This window comes from Corythoichthys intestinalis, chromosome 4 (assembly GCF_030265065.1).
Source record: "Corythoichthys intestinalis isolate RoL2023-P3 chromosome 4, ASM3026506v1, whole genome shotgun sequence".
NCBI classification, from domain to species: Eukaryota; Metazoa; Chordata; class Actinopteri; order Syngnathiformes; family Syngnathidae; genus Corythoichthys; species Corythoichthys intestinalis.
In genome coordinates, this window is record NC_080398.1 from 9341603 (window position 1) to 9367416 (window position 25814).

The window sequence follows — 25814 nt, forward strand, 5'->3', positions numbered from 1 at the left end:
TCCTCATCGTGGATGAATGAAAATTAAATTGCAAACTTTTGTTTAATCAACAGTGGTGTGACAGTCTAATTTTTTAGAGCCAAAATGTATACAGAGCTGCACTGAATTTTTTGTTTGTTTGTTTCTTTTTGCGCCGGTTTTCTTAGGTATTGTCAGTGTTGGGCTCTATTTCGAGGGACTTTCGCATATTGCTCGCTTATATTAGTGGGCAAATGCAGCCATTCTTAGCACCAGAGTTATTTCAACTGTGTTCAACTAAAGATAAAATTATTGCAAAATATTTACAACAAATTCTTTATGTATCTACCATGCACTTAATTTGTATTGATACATTTCACAAATGACCTTAAGCACCAACACCTATCTGCCAATTTTGTGACCCATCAAAAAACACACAATCTGTCATTTTCTTCTCATTGCTGTGGGTGGTGGAGCAATTTTAGTGGTGGGAGTGGTGAAAAACATCCTCCGCCTTCCTCCCCCTCCACTGTTGTTGGGGTACACCACTCCTGCTCCTTGTGGGCTAGTAAATCTTCAGACCTCTCCCACTCACAACGGAGCCATCTGCATCATCACTTTGTCTTACTGTACTCTTCATCTCCGTCTTGAGGTCCACGTTTGTACGCCCCTGAGCAACTCCCCAAGGTAAGAAACCTCTCTGGTCTCCTTTCTTTGAAAAAGATGTTTCACACCAGACGACATGATTTAAAAAAAAAAAGGATAATTTAACAAATGTTGTAATACAGCACACTTCATGCGCTTGAGTACTAGTTTCAACAGGCAGAGGCAAAAGAATGTGCAAATACTGTATGTTATATTTGTCTGGAAACACCTCTGGGTTGTTACAAAAGAGATGCGGTGGGAGTTGCCTGTGTTCAAACACCAAGAGCAAACTTTAAATTATGACCTGGGCTTTTTTTTTTTCTTTCCAATTTTGCTTAAAAATGTTCATAGCATTGTTTTGTTTTTGACATAGTTCATTCATATTATTTGATTCATGTAAAATGTTAAAATCTCCCTCTTATCTAACCTTGCACATGGAAATAGAGGGGAAACACACAAAGCAGCTGCTGGACATGTGAGGTTACAAACAACCTACTCCAAAAAGGTAGATTTTACATTTAAACTTGTCTCCAGTGTGATGAGCGAGTGGCTGTGTTGTTATTCAAACATTGTCTGGTTCTCCAAACAAAGACGTCAAAGATGCAGAACCGACACTGACACACTGACGGCCAATAAAGCTGTGGATCAATGAGCTCGTGTTACTACATGCTTTTAGGAACCTTTTTCCCCCTTACTGAAAAACATGTGTCAGTGTAATCCTATTAAACATAACCACACTTACTGGTTTTACACACTTTACCTGCACAAACTAAAATCCTGAGTTGCATAAAATACAGCAACTATAAAACATAAATTACAAAGACATTGTTTTATTCAAATGTAATGTACGTTTTGAATTCTTTCATAAATATTTTTAACCACAACATGACAAGGGATAAAAAGTATATAATGGTTGTATAGTATAACGGACAGAAATATTATACGAAAGACAATCAGAAACAACTCTCAATGCAGTGCAATATAACAATGTAAACCCAAGGTTGACTAATGTCAAACCAAGCAAAACCACACTGTACTTTCAGTATTAAAGATGAATTTACTGTAATGTAATGTGCTGTAATGTACTGAATATCATCAAATTGCCAGATTGGCAGTGTGCGTAATGTTGAGCCTGGTTTTGTACAATCTGCATTGGAATTTACGATGGTGCAGCAATAACATTAAATTGTGTTCTAAATTACCATCTTATTTTTATTTCAGTGAAGGTAAACTGAAAGTGAAGGCTAGTTTCAAATACTGTGCTGGAATTATAGATAACTGTAATAAAGTTAAACCCTTCATTGATTGTTGCACATGCAAGCACGATGAATTTAACACCATTGAAAGTTTGATTAAATTGGCAAAATCAAACATTTAAGTTTCTGTCATCCCTGGTGTGAATCTCCCAAGTGCTTCAGAAGCGGTTTTAGACCAAACGTTGGTAGTTACACGCGCGTGCATTTGAAGAGGGTGGTTTGCGCTGTTGTGGGCGTGAACACGACTCCACGCGACGTCAATCAAAGTAGCTTCTCTCATCCTTTTTAAATAATATGTGCGAGGGACAGGAACTGACAGGATGGGAGAAGAATTTGATCTTTTCGAGTCTGTCACTCATAACTCCAAGAAGACCTAAATGGGCGGGTGTAATGTTAGCATGGGAAATAATTTCCAAAGTGTATCTCAGAATACTTTTTTAATAAATGACATCACCTCTGATTAAGTAGCGATTACAGGACAATATCAAATAACACAATGTTTTAATGTAATTACAGAGCAATTTAATTAAACAAAACCTTGCTGAAAAAAAACTGGGTTTGGTGACAATTTTGTCCGAACATTTAAACTATAATAATCTTTCACAGTTGTTTTTTTACTTTATATATTTCAAATATAATTAACATTATTTATCTATAAGTGAGTTATAACATTAGTGACGTTTATCATTATTTAAATGATCTTCACAAACTACACTATTAATTACAGCTGGGAATCTTTGGGCACCTAACGATTCGATTACGATTACGATTCAGAGGCTCTGATTCGATTATAAAACGATTATTGATGCACCCCCCTCCTTTTTTCTCTCTCTCTCTTTTTTTTAATGTTTTGTACATTAATTCCAAAATTGTTCAAAAATACTCTCAGGCTAAACCACACTACTATTTCAGTATCAAGTTAACATATAGCAGTAAACAAATATACAAAAATAACATTAAATAAAAAACTCCAGTCCCCATTCTGTATCAGCAGCTTTAAACTACTTTCAATTAATTTAATGTTGTGAATCAGCCGTTAAATTTGTTAAAATTGCTCCCGTTATTCCATAATTTCCCTTTTGTCAACTTTCGACATGTGAAAGTTTTGAAACTATTTTAAAGATAGATTCAAGTCAATATTTTACCGATTTAGGAGTATTTTAGATAAAAAGTTAATTAGGTTTGCTTGGAAGGTTCGCTACAACAGCCTTGCAGGGAAGTGTACTGCTTTAAGATGGCGGCCGTTTATAACGCCCGCATCTAGCTTTTTGTAGATGTGCTGCTAACACTACCAAATCTATAATGCATCTAGTCCTATATAAATGATATCCACCGTAACATTATATGGATGTACTTTGTTGCAGCTTTTCGGCAGCAGTCAGGTATGTTGTTGTGTTTTTTTATCTCGTTGCATGAGTTGAGCTAGAGCCGTGAGTTGAGCATTGGCATTACCCGAGGGGCCGGGTAATGGGAAGCATGATGTTTAGCTACTCTCGCTCCGTTCCGTCCCGAAGACCGCGCGGCGCGCTGAGTGTTATGTACTTCCGCTTTACTTGGCATATTTCATTAATCGGAATTTGGATGTTTGTGAATCGTTCTCGAATCTTCCACGGCCGAATCGCGAATAATCTAAGAATCGGAAATTTTGCACACCTCTACTATTAATGCAGGTGAAAAATACAACACTTTAAAAGAAATATAAAAATAATTAGGAAATTAAAATGATCCGAATAAAGTTTGAAACTCATTCTTCCTTATTATCATCTTCAGATCATGACTTTGGTGGCGCAATCCACATACAAAATTATGCATAACAGATAGTATTGCCATGTTATGGACATGTTTTCAGGAAAATACAATTGAAAAATGTGGAAGTTGATGAATAATAAAAAATAAAAATTATTACAAATTAATTATGTTGTATGGTTTTAACACAGCACGTAGAAAAAATAAAATTACCGTATTGGCCCGAATATAAGACGGCCCTGATTATAAGACGACCCCCTCTTTTTCAAGACTCAAGTTTGAAAAAAGACTTTTTGAACACCAAATTATTTTTTATACAGAAAATAATTACAGTACATCTGAAACAAATGATTATAACAATATATTTGAGAGAAAAAGCATGTTATTTTGTCTCATTCAAATCTTAATATCTGAATGTTTAAATATGTAAAGTGAAGTGCAATCACATTTGTAAATGAATGGCTTCTGGTTTTTGAAATGTAAATAAACCAATCTATTGTGATAAAACAACAAAATTGCAATAACTGCATTAACCATCAAAATGAGGTCTAACTGTAACTGTAGTCTTGAAACAAATCTGAATAAGGAAAAACATTGCAATAAAATAATGCAAACTGGTTAAACTTGAGAGGAGCTGAGATCTGTCATGACAGAACATTACTCCTCAAGTTCAGTATTCGCTTAATTGATATCTGGTGCCATCTAGCGTCGTGAATGGGTATAATGTCTAGACCACGAATATAAGACAACTCCCACTTTTTCAGTCTTATTTCAATGCAAAAAACATTGTCTTATATTCAGGCCGATACGGTATTACAAAAGGTGCTGGTACAAAATGTTGAATGTGGACCTCTCCTGCTTTTTTTGTTGATAGTGTTTTAATGTTACAGTTTTTCTCAATTGCTTTGGTACGTTTCTCAGATCAGACTCAAAACTACTTGTTCAATCGTCACAACATCGCATCACTAGTAAACGTCAAAAAAGCAGTTTCTCTTTCCTTTGAGCAAGTTGCAGATGTTTTTGTGCATCCATGCAAATGATTTTGTACAATTCTCTGCGGTTTCCTACATTATCAGTTACATCTGCCATGATGGTCAAAATGGATGATCATGGCTCTCTATTGAATAGTCTTACCACCCACAATATCTAGTCATTACTTCATTGCATAAGCCTTTACATGCAAAATGGATTAACATGTTGTCAGAATATGTCAACATGTGTGTTTATTTCTGAGCATTTTCATTACTAATTTTACGTAACTTATTGTACCCCGCCAAAATTTGTAATAGTTTTGGACAATGTGAGTTTCCACCACACCAACATAATCAGGGAATGGTTTGAAACCCACAACAGAATGGTAATGAAGTTCCTACCGCTATATTCCCCATTCCTCATTTCAATAAAATAATTTTTCTCCACATTGAAATAGCAAGAGTATGTTCGCCAGCCTCACAATCAGATGACTCTCCCAGATGCCATGAATATAGACTTGCAGTGACATCACAGCAGATGCTTGCAGAGACTGGGTAAGGCATTCAAAAAGATTCTCTCCACACTGCAAAGCAAGAGAGGACATCCGTTGTGACGTGGATGAAAATTTAATTTGTGGCCAAACAGAGAGGAAAGTCAAGATGTGCAGAAAGAATAGGTGAATAATACTGACAACATTTGAAGTTTAGATGTGCCGATTGTCTTATGTTCACATGTGTAATTTTCTTTTATGTCATGCGTATTTCTTTGTGATACTCAGTGCTGTCTTTTGTTTTCTGTATTGCAATGATATAGTCTGTAGAGGTTGTAAAAACAGCAAAAGTGTAAACTGAATCTTGTCCAGTCACTTGCAATCAACTTCCCACACACAAAGGTGCAACTTGCAACTTTCATCAAAACCTACGTACACAATCTTCGGCATCAGAGCCTTCCACCAGAGTAACTGTTCAATTGAGAGCATGACTAAGCAATTTGACTGTCTTGTCTGTACACAATGAAACAAGGACTTATCATTCTGAAAGCACTGACATGTTCATTGACTCAGAAATTTAATTTGGAGCGATAGACAAAGTATTTTGCGCAGAAAACTGGCTTATGCAGGTAATTCATGTTGTTTTGCTACTTGTGTGACATGTTGTGAGGATTGAACAAGTAGTTTTGAGAATTTCAATTCTGATCTTAGAAACACACCAAAGCAATTGAGAAAAACTGTAATTAAAACAGACTTTTTGAGCTAATCTTTCAAGGTGCAGCATTGAGGTTTTTACACATCCAAATTAACTGATCGACTGAAGGCTTGGGTTTTCATTATTACATTACATTAATGTCTCCAGTTATCAATGACATTAGGCAAGGTAGTAATTATTTTCCCTTTCAGAGTAAATAACATTAATTATGTTCATCATAATCTTTCCAACAACATTTGTATGCCCACAACATCATTACTTAGGAAGCTTTTAGTTGGAACCACACACAATCTTATTTTTTGCCAACAGGAAATGGCTTCAACACGGAAAGTAGGCTACAAGTGTCGTATAGCCACAGTTCTACTCATCCTATTGGGTAGTATTGCTGGGCTCATCGCTGTCGCTGTCATCCAGGGGCATTGGAGGTCCAAAGAGTATTCCTTAGAGGTGGGTTTAAACAAACTATCTCTTACAGTATATTATCATTCACAAACACACATGCCACATGCTCACTTCATGTCGAACCTTTAATCTTAAAATGAACAGTGTTGGGAATAACGCCGTTATAAATAACGGCTTTACATTGCGGCGTTATTTTTTCAATAACGGGGTAATCTAACTAATTATTTTTTACGCCGTTACAACACCATTACTGACGGTCAAAAGCAGTGCGTTACTTTGAATAAATTGAAGAAACTACCAGCCGTCGCGAGTCTACTCTGCTCTGTTTATTTGTCATCCAAGAATTGGGGTGCGTTCAGGTTCATGGCAATGAAAATAGTAAACATACATAGCCTACCTTTGCAAGAATGATGGAGTTGCCGTTTGATACGGTCATAATGTGCAGATCCTGCACCCATTCGCAGCAAAACTGTTCGTAGCTTTGTAGCGATTTGTAATTTCGGAATCGCTGATGAGTTTACTAACATACACCAAACAATAAATACAGCAGAATCAGAGGTTGCGCTAGACATTTTCGTTGTCTGTCATTTTGACTGACAGGGTCATAAAAATCCGGTCATAGTCTATTTTTACCCGTCACTTAAATTTTTAAAATGATAATGATGACATATTCAATAGTATTTAGTTTTCATTCATTTTTAATTAATATTGTAACGCTTGCTTGGCGGCGAAAAATTAGACATGGAAGTCGTGGAATTTTTCTCCCTTTTTACTCTGCTTACCGCCAACAACTCCGCCCCCAAAGAAAAGGAGGCAACGATATAGACCCCAATCACCAACGTCACACAATGATCTTAATTGTAGTTGTCAGCCCAAAATCTTCTAAATATATATTAAATGCATCTTACCAGATATAAAAAGACTACTACATAGTCTGCGGTGATCGTTTGGTGCCCAGATTTCTTGTCGAATTACAGCAGTCCATCTCGCTCTCATCTTCGCGTCTCTCAGAATACGGTAGAAGTTCAAGTCTCTCCGTCTATCTTCTCTGTTACAGCAACCAACCGCCACACACGCCTTCACCATTTTGATTATTAATATTGACGAGCAGTAAAACACGCCGTAATAGGAAGCATGTACGTAGCGGTAATGTATAAACATGACGGGCTGACACACAATATGGCGGCTCCAGTCAGGGGGGCGGAGTTGTGACGTCATGTGATTGGGGTCTATACACAGGCGGCAATCTTGTCCATCAATTGGATGACGCGCTGGCACACCGGGTGCACCAATAAGAACCTCGCGTTGATGTGTCAATCACGGTGCTGCCGCCAGACCCCGGTTACGCTACAATATTCTGACAGAATAGCCAACGACGTCATGCATTAAGAGAGACAATAGATAATTAATATGCTAACTCGCCACCCTGTGGTCTGGGGTGTGAATTGCAACCTGTCAAAATGACTGACGGACTTCAGTTTTTTCCGTCACCGTTTTAAAAAACCGGTCAACGACGGAAAATTTCCGGTTAATGCGACCCCTGAGCAGAATGTCCATTTCGCGTAATTGTGGAAGCCCGTCGACATCTTTACTCCATTTGTCTTCGGCTTGCTCGTAAGGGTCAACATCGTTCCCATCCCTAAGTTTGATCACATATCTGTTCTTTGCCTTAGTAATGAGTTTGTCTCTTTGTCGAACTGGCAAGTTAAAGTTTAATGTCCCGCGAGCCAGACCTGCTTCCAATATGGCTGCGTTGTTGACAAATCTCACGTGATCCCCCATTCTGTGACGTAACCACCCGAGCCTAATAGCGCACGTACTTCAGAGACGGTTGTTTATATGTGAATTGTCTCGCATATGTTTGTATATGTGTATTTGTTCTTAATAATTTTATTTATTTATTTATTTATTTATTTATTTATTTATTTATTTATTCATTCATTTTTAAACAAACTTCAGAGCCGGTGTTTTCACACACAAACCGGAACAGCGCGTGCGGCAAACACACACATGCAAAACAGATGCAGAGGGATATGATGGCAGAGCATTCAGAGGAAAATTTGTCCTTTACGAGGTGGAGATATAAACAGTATTTCAAGTTGGTCGAAATTAAAGGAAAGAACATGCATGTAATGTGTAATTTATGTCCCGGGGCAAAGGTTTTGTCGACATCTGTGTTCAAATTCAAATCTGTTTCAAATTCAAATCACATTCAAATCTGTTTATTTTTGTTGCACTTCAAGTGTAGGATATATCTATTGCTGGTGAGGTGTAATAAATATTACGAGGTTCTATAACACAACTACCTATCTGTTCTTCTATATTCAACTGACCTGAATACTGCTCAGAGAATTTCAAATTCTTTGACATACAACAATTTCTTTTTAAAGTAACGGAAATAGTTACTTTCCCTGGTAACTAGTTACTTTTACCATAGAGTAATTCAGTTACTAACTCAGTTACTTTTTGGAAGAAGTAGTGAGTAACTATAACTAATTACTTTTTTAAAGTAACGTGCCCAACACTGAAAATGAATGATTCTTCAATTCATCTCCCGAGTCGCTCATCCTCTTAAGGGTTACAGGGTAAAGTGAATTAAATTTTCAAACCTAAATTGAGGGCAGCAGTGCCGAAATTGGTATAGCAGGCTCCAATCCTGGCTGTCCACTCTTGAAATGCTCTTGGGCATAACCCGGAACCCTAAATTACTCCAAGGTGACCACTGCTTAAAGAATTAAAAAAGATAACAGATCTTAAACTGTTAATGCATCGGGAATAAGCAAACATTTCATGTTACAAACTAAAATAAGCCATATATGCTTCTTTGAATGTCTGGCTGAAACACTGAGCGATTTAATGGAATTTAACTCACGCATTGCCATTGACAGCTATAAACAATAACTCAATTTAACTGGGACGGCTGGCATCGAATGATCATGCATAGACTTCATAAAGATATTGACGGGTCAGATTCAACCTTCACTCCGTCACGGCTTCAAGTAGGGGCCATCCCACAATCCGCTTCAGTTATTCGCAGTTGGTCGCATCGACACATGCAGCGATCCAACGCCGGATTTATGTTGAAAAAGTACGCAAGCTGTACCGCATACAAACAGGAAGGATTGTCTCATGAGTGATTTGTTCGGGGATTCAAGGTAATTATTGTATTTTTCGTTTTTCACAATAACTTTCAATGTAAAAAGCTCTTTGTTTTAAGGCTGGCGCCACATTGTCTAACAGACTAGCATCGTACTTTAACATATTTACTTAAAATAAATGCTAACTGCATGTTTTTTCTGCTTTTAACTAAGAATCGAGACTGCTTTACATTCATATCTATAAAGAATTCAGGGATTTCAGCATTTATTCACAAGAATTTTCACCGGAAAAGCTCTGTTTACATATGGCAGCCGCCACATTGACTGACAGACTAGCATCGTACTTCAACATATTTACGTAAAATAAATGCTAACTGCACGTTTTTTGTTTTTTTTTTACTTTTAACCAAGAATCGAGACTGTTTTGCGTCCATATCTGTAAAGAATTCAGGGATTTCAACATTTATTCACAAGAATTTTCAACGAAAAAAGCTGTTTGTCCGTGATTCCATTCGGTCAGCTTTGACGGCCATGCCAACAATGCAGGCCCCAATAAATCGGCCCCGCGCCCCGTGTCACGTCAATATCATTATGAAGTCTATGGATCATGTTTCAGTGCCATTGACCTTGAGTGACATCTAATCCATTTGGACTGGGAGGACTAACAGCAATCATTCGCCCTCTCAGGCCAAATGGATTAGATATCATTTGCCGACAGTGGCAGCCAAAATGTTAATTTATAAATTAAAAAAAAATACAATAGAAAATAAATAAAATAAAACTGTAAGCATTAATGAGATTGTGTACATAACCAAAAATACTCGTTGAAATACAAACTAGCATTTGGGTTAGTTGGGCATAAGTTTTTTTGCTTCTCCAATTTATATTTTGACAATAAAGATGTATGTACAAAGCCCATTTTGACAATATGGATGAGTTATTTGATGTCAATTAGATAGTGTCAGTTGCTCTAAAGAATAAATTTGTATTAGAATTTCACAAGCACCCAGCTATTTAATTGTGCGAATGGTTATGTGTGCTCTAAACTGAGAAAAGAAACGCATATTCTTGTGACTGCAGTACGGCATCGTGATTGACTCGGGATCATCTCGGTCTAACATCTATTTGTATGAGTGGCCAGGGGAGAAGGAGAATGAAACAGGAGTGGTGACGGAGAAATTGAACTGTAAAGTTTCTGGTAAGTCCCACCCACTTTTATAAGCAGGGGTGCACATAATTTTTTTGCCCAGGTTCTCAGAGGAGGACCTGGAGATGTGACTTGGTCCTCATTGAGCTTGTGAGCCGACCCGCCTGATGCGATAAATTTATGACAAGCTTTACTTAGAGCCAATTAACTTTAATTAATTATATTAACAATTAATGCTTGATTAACATCAACTGTCACAACAAAATTGCCATTACTTTGAAGTGAAATGTAAAGAAATAAGAAGCACCAATTCAAAATAAAGGGCATTATGCGGCTCCCACATTAACTCCAAGCCTTTTTAAAAGTGGGATATCCTCCTCATAATACCTCATTGAACGTGCATGTTTAGCTTTGTAAAATGCGAGCAAAAACACGTTTGTCAGTGCATGTCGCTGTTCATTACCTTTATTTCGCCACTTCTCCATAGGGCGAGTGGGGTCCTGTTTGACATCGATAGTTTGCTTAATTGCCACATGCTCTCTGTTTTTTTTCTTGCTTTTCAAAGTTTGGATGGCTGAAATTCTTTGACCCTACATAAAATGCGCTGCTCTTATCGGCGACATTGGGATTCTCACGGCACATTTTGTACCTCATTTCCGTGCGAGCATCATTTGCTTCTAGCCATGGTACCTCCTGTAGCCACTTTTCAGCAAAAGTCCTTTTTTTCGGTAGCTCCGGTCACATCTCTGTCGTCTGTCTGTCTTTTGACGGGGGTGGGGGAACACGGAAGTAATTTAGTGATGGCCAAATGAAGCCTCATGAAGCAATGAAGCTTTGCAGCCAATTGGTTTGCACATGTAGCAAAGCTTCATGGTGCTTCATTTACCCTATGGCGCCATCAAGTGGTCTAGAAGCCCAAGAGGTCAACATTGTTAAGAATTCAATGGCTATTTGCTTAAGACAAAGATATGAATGTGCTTGTGTTAGTAATTTAGTATGTGAACAAAATACAACAAGTGCTAAGGGTAATTTGTTATTCATTTTTATTTAGAAATAATAGCTTTCCCACAGTGGCTGGCTTTAAACAGTTTCTTTTTTTTTTTTGAAAATATTTCACCAGCTTTAGAAAATATTATTTCACAAGGCACAGATGAAGCTGGGGTGCAGAGAAATGTGAGTACCAGTTTATATAAATTTGGGTAGGTATTCTTTTGTGCCTCCCAGTACACTAATGAATTGTTCATTCTGTTGATGTTTGGTTCAGATAGGTACACACACACACTCACATTTATATTAAAGTAGTTTTTCTCCCGTACCTTATTGAAAGCAATCAAATCAAAATGTTCCCATACGGGGGAGGATCGCTCTTTTCGCGCAGGTTCCATCGCAAGCAAAGGACAAGGCTCGAAAAAAGATTGCACTGGTTGCACTGCTGCGCACAGATGTAACAAGTACAGGAGCCCGAAATCCACAAAATGTGAGATAACAGGCGATCACCATTGCGTTTTGCAACCAATTTATACTGTAGTCCTGTTTTTGCAATGTGCGCCAAACGTTGGATCACTTCCGAAGCACTCACGAGATTCAGCCGGCCGCCGGCCGCCGGCGAGGCTTCCCACGTCATCATTTCCGGGTTTTGCCGAAATGAAGCGCGCCTCGCTACAAGCTTCGTGGAAACCCCCCTCCCATTACTCGACACAAGCTTCGGAACCTCGGCTCATTTCGTCCCATCACTAAAGTAATTACTCAGTGAGGCCTGCCTCTTCAAAATTTTGAGAAGTTATTTTCTCGTGTCCGCCGCAAATACAGTGGTCAGCCATCGGTACGCAAAAGCGTATGGAAGCCGTTGAGGGCCAGCGCATTTGTCTACGTCCAGTACGCATGCGCGCATGCGGACCACTTATGTGCACCCCTGTTTATAAGAAAATAAATAAATTATATTTTCAGATCATTCTTATAAGAACTCTGGAATGTATGCCTAACCTTGTACTTGTAGGTGTTGCAATCTCTGAATTAAAAAATGACCCAAAGAAAGACGCACAAACATGGAAGGGTTTCAGAGATTGTATGAAAACTGTCTCTGAAGCCATCCCTGCTAAAAAGCACAAAACCACCCCTCTCTTCTTGGGAGCTACAGCTGGAATGAGACTATTACAGTAAGTAAGCGAGGGAGCAACCTACAGCACGTGTTCTGCATTCTCTTAGCAAAATCATACACTGTATTAGACGGTAGCAGCTCTCTCATTATGCATACAACATGCAGTTAAATGCAGTAGGCCTGCACAATATATCATTTGAACACCGCCATCGCAATGTGCGCATGTGCAATAGTCCCATCGTAGGATGTGCGATTGTGTTTTATTTATTTATTTTTTAACTTTTGTTTTTCTTTATTTATTTTTTAACTTTTGTTTTTCTGCATAAAAGCAGCAATTGTGCAGCGACATGGTTTCCTGGAGTCCTTTTATAGACACAATCTTCATCATTCTCAGATAACCCCGCCTAGCCTGGTATTTTATGAATACTAGGGATTTCCTGATCATATATTTTTTGTTTGTTTTTTTAATTTGACACTCACGCTGGTGAGAACAGCCTCTCACTTACAGTTGTGGTCAAAAGTTTACATACACTTGTGAAGAACATAATGTCATGGCTCTCTTGAGTTTCCAGTTATTTCTACAACTCTGATTTTTCTCTGATAGAGTGATTGGAACAGATACTTCTTTGTCACAAAAAACATTCATGAATTTTGGTTCTTTTATGACTTTATTATGGGTGAACAGAAAAAAGTGAAAAGAGCTGGGTCAAAAATATACATACAGCAGCGCTAATATTTGGTAACATGTCCCTTGGCCATTTGCACTTCAATTAGGCGCTTTTGGTAGCCATCCACAAGCTTCTGGCAAGCTTCTGGTTGAATCTTTGACCACTCCTCTTGACAGAATTGGTGCATTTCAGTTAAATTTGATGGCTTTCTGACATGGACTTGTTTCTTCAGCATTGTCCACAAGTTCTCAATGGGGTTTAAGTCAGGACTTTGGGAAGGCCATTCAAAAACCCTAATTCTAGCCTGATTTAGCCATTCCATTACCACTTTTGATGTGGGTTTGGGGTCATTGTCCTGTTGGAACACCCAACTGCCCCCAAGACCCAATCTTCGGGCTGATGACGTTAGGTTATCTTGAAGAATTTAAAGGTAATCCTCCTTCTTCATTATCCCATTTACTCTCTGTAAAGCACCAGTTCCATTGGCAGCAAAACAGCCCCACAACATAATACTACCACCACCGTGCTTGATGGTATGCATGGTGTACTTGGGGTTAAAGGCCTCACCGTTTCTCCTCCAAACATATTGCTGGGCATTGTGGCCAAACAGCTCGATTTTTGTTTCGTCTGACCACAGAACTTTCCTCCAGAAGGTCTTATCTTTGTCCATGTGATCAGCAGCAAACTTCAGTCGAGCCTTAAGGTGCCGCTTTTGGAGCAAGGACTTCCTTCTTGCAAGGCAGCCTCTCAGTCCATGGAGATGCAAAACCTGCTTGACTGTGGACACTGACACCTGTGTTCCAGCAGCTTCTAATTCTTGGCAGATCTGCTTTTTGGTGATTCTCGGTTGAATCTTCACCCTCCTGACCAATTTTCTCTCAGCAGCAGGTGATAGCTTGCGTTTTCTTCCTGATCGTGGCAGTGACAAAACAGTGCCATGCACTTTATACTTACAAACAATTGTTTGCACTGTTGCTCTTGGGACCTGCAGCTGCTTTGAAATGGCTCCAAGTGACTTTCCTGACTTGTTCAAGTCAATGATTCGCTTTTTCAGATCCATGTATGTATATTTTTGACCCAGCAGATTTGATCACTTTTTCTGTTAACCCATAATAAAGTCATAAAAGAACCAAACTTCATGAATGTTTTTTGTGACAAAGAAGTATCTGTTCCAATCACTCTATCGGCGAAAAATCAGAGTTGTAGAAATAACTGGAAACTCAAGAGAGCCATGACATTATGTTCTTCCCAAGTGTATGTAAACTTTTGACCACAACTGTATCTAATGAATGATTTGCCACAGTACATTTCAGACTGTGTACCAAGTTTAACGAAGATTAACACATTTATGCCTTTGATCATAGAGCTACCAAGGCGTCTCTGGGAAGATCAAAGCAACAACCCTGTCAATCATAGTTAACTATAAGTACCAAACGCCAACTGCACTGGTGACCAAGAAAAAAAGTTTGGTCGCACTGCTTAGCAGGAGGGAGGGTGAGAAACTGTACGAGCAAGAAGCAGAAAAACATAAATGCTGTATATTTTTTTAAAATTAAAAAGCCGATACTTTTAACCCGTTTCCGATCATCTGAGAAATGGTGCGATTGGCCCGATTTACGATCATGTGATCGAATCGGGACATCTCTAATGAATACAATGGGGTCATAGTGATCCACCAAAGTCTTCCCAAACAATTCAAGACATCTGGTGAAAATTCTTCTAGTTTTAATAATGCAATATATTGTATATCGCAATTTATCTCAAACCCCCAAAAAGTCGCAATGTCAGTTTTTTCCAATATCGTTCAGCCCTAAAATGTAGTAAAAATTCTGGAAGACAGTTGTTGTTTGGAAGTCTGAGCAACATTTCCAAATGGGATCCTCTTCCTAAGAGGTAACAAACTTAGTGCACCATTTAAATAGCTCATAAAAGCAATGTTCCTGGACCTGATTCAAATACAACTCCATTCCCTATGTTACATTACCAGGTACCTTTGAGGATTGGTGAATATTTGGATGTATTTTATGTTACATTAGCCATCATTTGATAAACTTTTTCTACTTTGTTGTAAGAGAGAAGGATATGCAGAGGGCAAATGAAGTCTTGGATAGTCTGAAGGAATATCTGCAATCTCTGCCCTTTGACTTTCAAAATGCATCCATAATTACTGGTCAGGAGGAAGGACTGTATGGGTGGATTACTGTCAACTATTTGATGGACAACTTTATCGAGGTAAAACCAATCAACACGCATGACAACAACTCCAAAGCATGTCTCACTAAAGGTGTCAGTCTTGTAAGCACGTAAACATGACAATGTTAATACGTAAAACATTTGCGGCAATTCCATTTGTACACACCTATCAATAAATATGTTCCTACATGTTATTAAACCAAGTTCCTTTGTAGTTAATCATCAATGACTCATCATTGGCTCACACTTAGTATTTGGATCCAAATAGGTTCATAATTATTTCTACTTTACCCAAAGAGGTTCTGCAGCATTTCTCACTATAAAATACAGTGATGATCAGCACATTTGGATAAAAGATTAGCCTTGAAAGGATATTTAGTAAAGTATGTGGACTAATAATCCATTAAACATCTTAGACCAGCTTTGTTGTTTTGAGGACCTTGTGTTCATTCAATTCCTAATTGGTCAGATAGTAATGGGCGGTGAATTAGCCTTCTGGATAAAGGAAAAATTATAATGTTTGAGGCATCAATGAACATTCAACTTTCAGTTACAATGAATCACCCACCAGTTAATTCATTCTTCACAAAGAATAGTAATACGAACAAAGTTTTTCTACGTTTACCATGCATGTGGATGGTCAAGAAATGTACTATTTATGTTTGCAGTGTAAGACCTGTTATAATTCATATACTTGTAGTATTATTGCACGTCAAGTTATGTGTTCCTGTGCAATTCCATATTAGAAATCTTTTTGTTGCATTTTGGTCAGGAACAGTGATAATGTTGTGGTTCACATAACCCGATCTTCTTTCAGCTGGCACTGTATGCATTTTTGGCAAGTGCCCATCAGATGTGCGTAGTACTTCGTTATATTTACATGAGTAACATTTTGAGAAATGTACTTCTAAGAGTAGTTTAAACATGCTGTATTTTTTACTTTTACTTGAGTAGATTTGTGAAGAAGAAATGCTACTCTTACTCCGCTATTTTGGGCTACACTAGTCATTACATGTTTCCTCTTTATTTTAAATATTAGATTTTTTTTTCTTTTACCAGTGATGCCAATGGTAGCTCTACCAGTTTCACCAGTGAGACATCGCAACAATAATCACATGACTCCATTATACCAACCAACTCAAGCTTGCCGTTGTCGTTGCCACTTGTGTGTTCTATGATCATACCAGCCTGTTCAATGTCTGTACATCGTCTTTAAAGCACTGTAAAAAAAAAAAAAAAAAGGTACTTGACATAGAGCGCTGCCGTCAACATGACTCAAAAGTACGGATTTTAACCTCTCTCCCGGTTTTTATTTGGCACCGCTTAACCACGGAAAACTGGAAATATGATCCTTTTAATTTCATAATAGGAACTGTGATGGAACTATTCACTATTCAACTATTCAAACTAGGAACTATTTTCTCCACTAGAGGGCACTCATGGTCTTTGGACAAATGATGCTTACTTTCTGCAGATTTTTTTTCTCTCACTGAAATTCCATAATTTATTGCTGTATTTCTTTGGCTTAATGTGGTTATGTAATAAGTTATAGTACAGTATAATAACAACAGTTCAGATAGATAACTTTGTGCTGAGAAAAAAATATCATTATTTAAAAAAAAATTTTTTTAAATTAAAAAAAACATCGTAAGCACTTACTCACAATGTTACCCATTACTTGAGCATTCTTTTTGCCAAATACTTTTTTACTTGTACTTGAGTACAATTTTTTGGATGACAACTTTTACTTTTACTTGAGTAAAATTTTTAGTTACTCTATCTTCCCCTGCTGCCCAGTAATCACCTGACTAGAAGTACCAGGGGTTTTGGTGCTCCCTAATCTTACCAAGGGTAAGATTGGGATCAACCCCAAGCCTAGCCTAGCCTTTGTTTTGTAAATGGGGCCATTATTGATGCACCGCCAGCCGCATCCCATTTCTATTTTTCTATCTGTACCCTGTGGCCCTTCAAATGGAGCAATAAGGGGTAGGGCTTGAAACGTCAGCCCTATGAAGTGGGACACCCTTTCACACTCACGTACGTCATAAGTCCGTTCGGCCAGTTGTTACGTAACCAAAAGCGACATTAAAAAGTGCACTAAGAGCACTTGTGCGTTTAGCAAAACTGAAAAACAAAACAAACATTACACATGAAGAAACACAATGAACAATGAACTAACATTACAATTAGTGGTGTCCTTTTTTTTTTTTTTTTTTTTAATTAATTACACCCCTAATTAGTGCACTTTTTATCGTGATTAATCTTTTTTAACTATTACTTTTCTGACTGAAGAAAACACATTGAGAGTAGATAATACTGGTCATCAGCTGTTAGAATATTATTTGGATGTATCAAGCTTGTTTCATTTAATTCAAGCAAAGCAGACAAAACAAACACTTATAACTAACAGAAGGGTCCACAACACATGCACATAGATGTGGAGCACTAGTTCAGTTTAATTTAATTTGGTTTCAAATTAAACGTAATATTTACACCATTGTATGAAACCTGAAAGATAGTTTGTTTCTGAACCAAGAGTGGTATTCACCAATCTTGCATATTTTTTTTCCAGCAATTTCATCCGAGGTGCTTTTCTTTTTACCACGGTTGCTTGGTGTGCTTAGCTGTAGTATTTCTAAATATCTATGTATATCAATGTATATCCACAGCAAATTGTTAATTTATCTTTTCAAAAATGTTTTTTTTTAACATGTAGAGGGTATTCAAACAAATACATCCGAATGAATTAGAATTATTAAAATACTATTATTAAAATATCCTCAGAACTTTAGCAGTTTAGTGTCTGAAAGTAGCCTGACTCTGGAAGGTTTCGCCCAACCCCCTTTTCAGCTAATGGCTGAATTTGCAAGTCAAGAGAAGGTAGCCTGACTCAAGCCTGGCGAAACAGTTCAGGCAGGTTTGGCCCTTCCTGAGTCAGACTCAGGAAGGCCTGACTTGCAAATTCAGCCATTAGCTGAGGAGGGGGTTGGGTGAAACCTTCCTGAATCAGGCTACTTTCAGAATTCTAGTGTGAAACAGTCATTCAAATTCCTTAACAGTGCCTTATTTTCATATTGACATGCTTTATTTTGTTTTTGCAGAAAACCCTTTGGAACACCTATATCCGTCCACAGTCATCCAAGACAGTGGGCTCCATGGATCTTGGTGGTGCATCGACACAAATCGCCTTTGCGGTTAACGAAGACCTCACTGGGGATGACTACTTACATGTCAAGCTCTACGGCTACCCTTACAATGTTTATACACACAGTTTCCTCTGTTATGGCAAGAATGAAGCTGGCAAGAGGCTTTTGGACAAAGTTATCCAGGTAGACCAAGTTGGGCAAAGTGCAAGTCTGTGTGCAATCTCCAGATAAAAGATGTGTGTATGCTTTAGCAGACCAAACTTTAGTCTGTAAAGAATTGATTGGTGGAGATAAGTATCTTCTCTTGTGCTGCCAACAACAGGAGGCAATCACTTGAGCGTATAGAGTATTAGGTCATTAAAAATATTGATGATCATGCTATGCTATGAGTTAATGTGATTCATCAGTCTGGGAGAAATGCATTAGTTCTTGCTACCAGTCGCTTTTTTATTGTTACTGTATTTTTCTCCCCATTCTACCTTTCTCTGACATTGCCGTCATTACATCAATTTTGCAGGAATCATCGGACCCTGCAAATGTTGACAATCCCTGCTACCCTAATGGAGTAAACGAAACCATTCCAGCCTCGGATATTTATGACACAGAGTGTACTAAGAAACCAAAGAATTACAGACCAGATCAAAAATACATGATTACAGGGTCTGGCAACTCAGAAGAATGTAGGAGAATAGTAAAATCCATGTTTGATTTCACCAGTTGTTCCTCAGCTCACTGTTCATTTGATGGGGTCGAGCAACCGCCAGTCACTGGGGCATTTATGGTAATATGCATTGCACACAAACACACATACAAAGATAACATGTAAAATAACTTAGTTGTGTATTTCTTCTGGGTCTTCAAGGCATACGCAGGCTATTTCTACGTTGTTAGAGCTTTGTTGATGAACGAATCAACCGACACGATCAGACCAGCCGAATATGACGAATTTAAAACCTCAATGAAGCAATTATGTAACACACCTTGGAGTGAGGTAAGATCTTCAAAATGTTAACCTCTACCATACCACAAACTACAGTACAAGGGCAATTATATTAAAAAAAAAAAAAAAAAAAAAAAATTACTTCAATCAAACCGAAGCTACACACTACTTTTATAAAAAGGTCTACTGTATGTTTGCAGTAGTGCTGCAACGATTAATTGATTAACTCGAGTAATTTGATTAGAAAAAAGATTCGATTTAAATTTTGCTTCTTCAAATATTCGTTTAACTAAAGTGGCGTTGTAATGGTTTGTCTTAGAAGTGTTTGTATTTAGTTGTATTGATTTGGTCGGATACATTGCCCTCTAGTGGTGACAGTGAATATGACATAACTTATTTCACATGGCTGAATCCAGCTGCTCCTTGTTAAGACTAACATTTAAGCTTAGTTTTTGTTTGCGCTAATGTTTTATATGCATTTGTAATTTTGTTTATTGGTATCTAGCTATTTTTTATGGGAATATGTGTTTGAACCATTTGTTAAGAGCATTGTAAAAAAAAAAAACTCGGCATTTTATAGCATTTAAGCTAGCTTTTGCTTTTTAAGTTAGCCAATTGTTCTTTTGTTGTACATAGATCCTCATTCATTTATTTTTTTATACCGTTTGAGGCCCACCTTAGGTATTTTAATTTTCTATGTTCCTTATCCTATTACTCGTTTATTTGAACTAACTAGTTCATCGATTAATCGACTACTAAAATAATCGATAGCTGCAGCCCCAGTTTGCTGCTTTCTGAGTTATGTACGAAAATTATTTCAATCCAGATTCTTGATGCACTGCGTAGCTGAGTTATGAAAAAATAAAAAGTAATTCATCAAGTGTCATTTAAAGAATGAAAATTTGTCAAGCTCATTCAATATTTTGAATATACCAAGAGAACTTTTAAAACAACAATAATAAATAATAATAACAAATAAAACAGACTGTATTGCCAGAAAATACAAGTATATACGTTTTGGCAGTACTTTTCTATGTTTTAGTGACATATGGACATATGACAATTGTGCAAGTTCTGCTACTTGAAAAGATTAGCGAGGCCTGTAATTGTCAACATGGGTAAACATCAACCATGAGGGACGGAATGTGAAAAAAAAAAAAAAAACAGAAAATCAAATTGTTTGATTTTTAAAGAATTTATTTCCAAATTAGAGTAGAAAATAAAAACAAGCAAGATTTCTGGCTGTCAAAGAGGTCTAACTTCTTCTACAAGGTCTAACGAGGTCTAACGAGGCTCTACTCATTACCTGTATTAATGGCACCTGTTTTAACTCATTGTCAGTATAAAAGACACCTGTCCACCACCTCAGTCAGTCACACTCCAAACTCCACTATGGCCAGGACCAAAGAGCTGTCGAAGGACACCAGACACAAAACTGTAGACCTGCACCAGGCTGGGTAGACTGAATCTGCAATAGGTAAAACGCTTGGTGTAAAGAAATCAACTGTGGGAGCAATTATTAGAAAATGGAACACATACAAGACCACTAATAATCTCCCTGGATCTGGGGCTCCACGCAAGATCTCACCCAGTGGCATCAAAATGATGACAAGAACGGTGAGCAAAAAATCCCAGAACTACACGGGGGTACCTAGTGAATGACCTACAGAGAGCTGGGACCACAGTAACAAAGGCTACTGTCAGTAACACAATGCGCCGCCAGGGACTCAAATCCTGCACTGCCAGACGTGTCCCCCTGCTGAAGAAAGTACACGTCCAGGCCCGTCTGCGGTTTGCTAGACAGCATTTGGAGATCCAGAAGAGGACTTGGAGAATGTGTTATAGTCAGATGAAACCGAAATAGAACTTTTTGGTAGAAACACAGGTTCTCGTGTTTGGAGGAGAAAGAATACCTAATTGCAGCCGAAGAACAACATACCCACTCTGAAGCATGGGGTGGAAACTTCATGGTTTGGGGCTGTTTTTCTGCAAAGGGACCAGGACGACTGATCTGTGTAAAGGAAAGAATGAATGGGGCCATGTATCGAGAGATTTTGAGTGAAAATCTCCTTCCATCAGCAAGGTCATTGAAGATGAGATGTCGCTGGGTCTTTCAGCATGACACTGATCCCAAACACACAGCCAGGGCAACAAACGAATAGCTTCGTAAGAAGCATTTCAAAGTCCTGGAGTGGCCTACCCAGTCTCCAGATCTCAACCCAATAGAAAATCTGTGGAGGGAGTTGAAAGTCCGCGTTGCCCAACGACAGCCCCAAAACATCACTGCTCTAGAGGAGATCTGCATGGAGGAATGGGCCAAAATACCAGCAACAGTGTGTGAAAAGCTTTTGAAGAGTTACAGAAAACGTTTGGCCTCCGTTATTGCCAACAAAGGGTACATAACAAAGTACTGAGATGAACTTTTGGTATTGACCAAATATTTATTTTCCATCATGATTTGCAAATAAATCCTTTAAAAATCAAACAATGTGATTTTCTGTTTTTTTTTTTTTCACATTTTGTCTCTCATAGTTGAGGTTTACCCATGTTGACAATTACAGACCTCTCTAATATTTTCAAGTGGGAGAACTTGCACAATTAGTGGTTGACTAAATACTTATTTGCCCCACTGTACATATGCCAAACTTTAAAACCCCATAGCCCATTTAAATTCCTTTGTTTTCATTTTTAGCTGAGAACGCAAAAGGAATGGGTCTCGGACAGGTATCTTCGCACCTATTGCTTTGCAACTCATTACATCTTCAGTTTGCTGAATGACGGTTACAAATTTGACGCAACCACGTGGAAAGACATTCACTTTCAGAAAGAGGTGAGTTGAATGGATGGCAAAGATCCCAACCAGTACATTATGAGCGTTGTTTACAGTGTGTGTGCTCAAACATGCGGCAAAAGTATGTGCAAAGAGATCATAGACAAGTAGATGAGTGATAATGTGCTTGAGCTGTTATCACTCGCCGTTAGCTGTTCCAGACACATCATTAATGGGGCCACCCTTCTAAAAGATGACATGCTAATCATCAGGATTAGGGAAAAAATGAAAGGCAGGCAATGTTTCGCTTCAGGATGCCCCGAGGATGTGGAACACAATTTTTCACAATGAGGCACGCTCAAATGAAGGGGATTCCTCATGTGTGACATATGAGACAACAGAGTTGCTGGCACTTTTTATGTAGCATTTCAGCTCACACACAAGGGATGTTCCTCAACAGCTGGCAGAGTTCCCAAATGACAAGCCAAGTGAAAAGAGGCTCTGTGTGCTGTGTGTACTGTTCATCGCCTTTGGGTGTCTAGGAGGCTTTTTGGTGGCAACTGTTACAAACAGGCACACTTGGATTCTTTCAAGGGAATCTTCATAAGGTTTTGGGTTTTCTGACTCATCTTTGAACTGGAACACTGAAGCTTTTTCATCGGCTTTGTGAGTTTACAATACAGGCAAAGTGCCGTTAAATTATTAACAGTGTCACCATTCAATAGTCGAGGGCCTCGACTCGAGGCATAGCGAGTGACTGGTTAGCATGACTGTATTACTTTTAAGAGGTCGTGGGTTCCAATATGGACGGCAGTCCTCTTGCATGGTGTTTGCATGTTCTCTCTGTGGTAACAGCAGTTTCTTTCTGGTATTCAACTTTCCTCACATAATACAAAAACACACATGCAGGATAGTTGAAGATTAAAACATTTCCTTGGGAAATGGTTGATTGTCTTATGTGCACCCTTCGACAAGTGTTGGTTTTGGGAATGATTGTGTGTGACCCCACATACATAAATAAATGAATGAATAAATAAATAAATAAATAAATAAATAGATAAATAAATAAAATCTCACCCAAATTTTCTTCTAAATGATGGAATAACCAGATTTTTTTCTTAACATATCTCGACCCTTTGGTTTCGTCTGCACCTAGGGGAACACTTTTTTTTTTTGATTGGCAGGCAAGTTTCAGTTTCTGCAAATATATCTACTACTAAATTCGTATGGAATAAAAAATATATATAAACACTGTAAATTGTTAGAAATTATGTCGTCTAAGGCCAACAAGACCCCAGTAGAGGTCAAGGGAAAGTATGTTAATTATCTTTTCGGCATGTTCCTTAATTATTGAGAGAATTTACTAATTAATAATAGATTAAATATTAGACACACAGACCTGATGCAGTAATTTGATCCGAGTGTAATGATTCTAGAGATATTGTAAATGGCTTTCTGGCTGATAGTTCCCTTACCCCGAGAGTGCCCACAATAGCGGAAGTATCAGTAAAGTCCCTCAGCCAGTGTGCATCCTAATATACTCCTGAAGCGTGGAAAAATTAGCATTCTATTTTGAGTTGATGTCTTCTGCTGGTCTCGTGGAGATGTCGTTATCATCCAAGTTTCTGTTTTACCGTGTCTCGTCCGTAGGCATCGTGAACTGCTGACCTGTTAGTTTGCGGAGCTTAACGATTTATTGTACCTTGACTCTTGGTCCCAGACGCATTCTCAGGGAAGTAAAACCCTTAAGACTTTATTCTGAGCAAAATATGAAGTCATCTCAAGAGACGACATTTACTGTCTGACAGACTCAGACAGCGTGCTGGTAACTGGTATGTTCTGCTGAGTGGACGTTTACTAAAAATGTGATCATGCACTTAATGCTGCTTAATAGAATATCGAGTACATTTAAATCAAAGTGTTATCATCAAACAATTAAGGCTATATGTCTTAATAATGTAATTAATTATAAGAATGTATGGTGAGTAAAAATGAACAACCCCCCCCCCCCCCCAAAAAAAAAAACAAAAAAACAAAAAAAAAAAACAATTTCAGCTTTCTTAGAATTTGTTTTTTAAATGTGGTCATTCATCATATTAATATTACATATGTTTTTTCTATCTTCTTTTCAGGTCAAGAGCACCAGTGTAGGTTGGAGTTTAGGCTACATGCTGAGTAGCTCCAATATGATTCCGTCTGAGGTGAATGAAGTTCTCCCATTCACTAATCCTGTCTTTGCCGGTCTTATATTTTTATTTTCAGCTCTGACCATTATTACGGTCATCTTGATTTTTATCATTCTTATTCGTACATGCTATTAGGGAAGTTCACTTCTGTTAAATTGTTGTTAATGTTTGTCAGTAAGACTTTTTTGTCATCCCAAACAATGCAATTAAAATGTTTGAGAGCCACTTTATTGTTTACCAAAGAATGTTAAGGGCCAGGCTAAAAAGAAAACACTATTGTGAGAATAGAGTCAGACTAGTTGAAATGAGGAGAGTAAAATGGAAATATTATAAAAGAAGAATATTTGATAAAAGAATGAAAGCTTAATGAATAAATGGAAAACAACAAAAGTTATATTTAAAAAAAAAGTGATCATTCCGGATTATTATTCAAGTTGTTAGGTTTGTGAATCTTTGGCATGAAGTAGGGACGATACGTATTGAGAACATTTTTTTGGCAATTTTTTGAGAATTTTGAGTTACAGTTCGATACAAAATGAACATTAGATAGAAAGTAGTAAGATAGCAACCATTACAAATTGGACGGATTAAAAAAAAAAAAAAATCACAAAGAATAGGTAATGCGGCTTCCAAATCATGAAAAATCAAGTCACTGTCTCTGCTGCTTTCGTGTATAAGCCAGGAAAATACAGTGGGGCAAATAAGTATTTAGTCAACCACTAATTGTGCAAGTTCTCCCACTTGAAAATATTAGAGAGGCCTGTAATTGTCAACATGGTTAAACCTCAACCATGAGAGACAGAATGTGAGGGAGTTGAAAGTCCGTGTTGCCCAACGACAGCCTCAAAGCATCACTGCTCTAGAGGAGATCTGCATGGAGGAATGGGCCAAAATACCAGAAACAGTGTGTGAAAAGCTTGTGATGAGTTACAAAAAACGTTTGGCCTCCGTTATTGCCAACAAAGGGTACATAACAAAGTATTGAGATGAACTTTTGGTATGGACCAAATACTTATTTTCCACCATGATTTTCAAATAAATTCTTTAAAAATCAAACAATGTGATTTTCTGTTTTTTTTTTTTTTGCACATTCTGTGTCTCATGGTTGAGGTTTAACCATGTTGACAATTACAGGCCTCTCTAATATTTTCAAGTGGGAGAACTTGCACAATTGGTGGTTGACTAAATATTTATTTGCCCCACTGTTTGTATTGCGAGTTACTGGGCTCTGGTGGGCTCGCTTGCTCGCCTACTTGCTTGGTGTCATGTACTTTCACATGTACATTTAGATTTACATGACAGAAACCCAAGGAAAACATCAACTGGGACATCCAGCACAGTCTTACGGTTTGTTATTAAACTACAATGCTCTTAACATGTTATT

General features: G+C 37.9%; 1 protein-coding gene across 4 annotated transcripts; it reads left to right on the forward strand.

Moving 5' to 3' along the window:
* Positions 1-507: 507 nt before the first annotated feature.
* Positions 508-25121, forward strand: entpd3 (ectonucleoside triphosphate diphosphohydrolase 3). Of its 4 annotated transcripts, XM_057834410.1 has the most exons (11): positions 508-645; positions 1048-1108; positions 6092-6229; positions 10363-10480; positions 12426-12585; positions 15268-15427; positions 18490-18717; positions 19052-19315; positions 19397-19525; positions 22167-22304; positions 24377-25121. In XM_057834410.1, exons 3-11 carry the CDS (start codon positions 6095-6097, stop codon positions 24563-24565), a joined length of 1521 nt encoding a protein of 506 aa, XP_057690393.1. In that variant the 5' UTR covers positions 508-645; positions 1048-1108; positions 6092-6094; the 3' UTR covers positions 24566-25121. The 4 variants fall into 4 exon arrangements, with proteins under 4 accessions (XP_057690393.1, XP_057690394.1, XP_057690395.1 ...); XM_057834411.1 differs by lacking the exon at positions 1048-1108 and having other exon boundaries at positions 556-645; XM_057834412.1 differs by lacking the exons at positions 508-645; positions 1048-1108 and adding an exon at positions 3233-3241.
* Positions 25122-25814: the final 693 nt, after the last annotated feature.

Excerpts from the sequence above, each read along its gene's own strand:
- entpd3 (XM_057834409.1), top strand. The coding sequence starts at position 6,023 with ATGCCCACAACATCATTACTTAGGAAGCTTTTAGTTGGAACCACACAC. Across the intron at positions 12,586-15,267 it reads GCTGGAATGAGACTATTACA|AGAGAAGGATATGCAGAGGG; the intron begins GTAAGTAAGCGA and ends CTTTGTTGTAAG. Across the intron at positions 19,526-22,166 it reads GTAACACACCTTGGAGTGAG|CTGAGAACGCAAAAGGAATG; the intron begins GTAAGATCTTCA and ends TTTCATTTTTAG.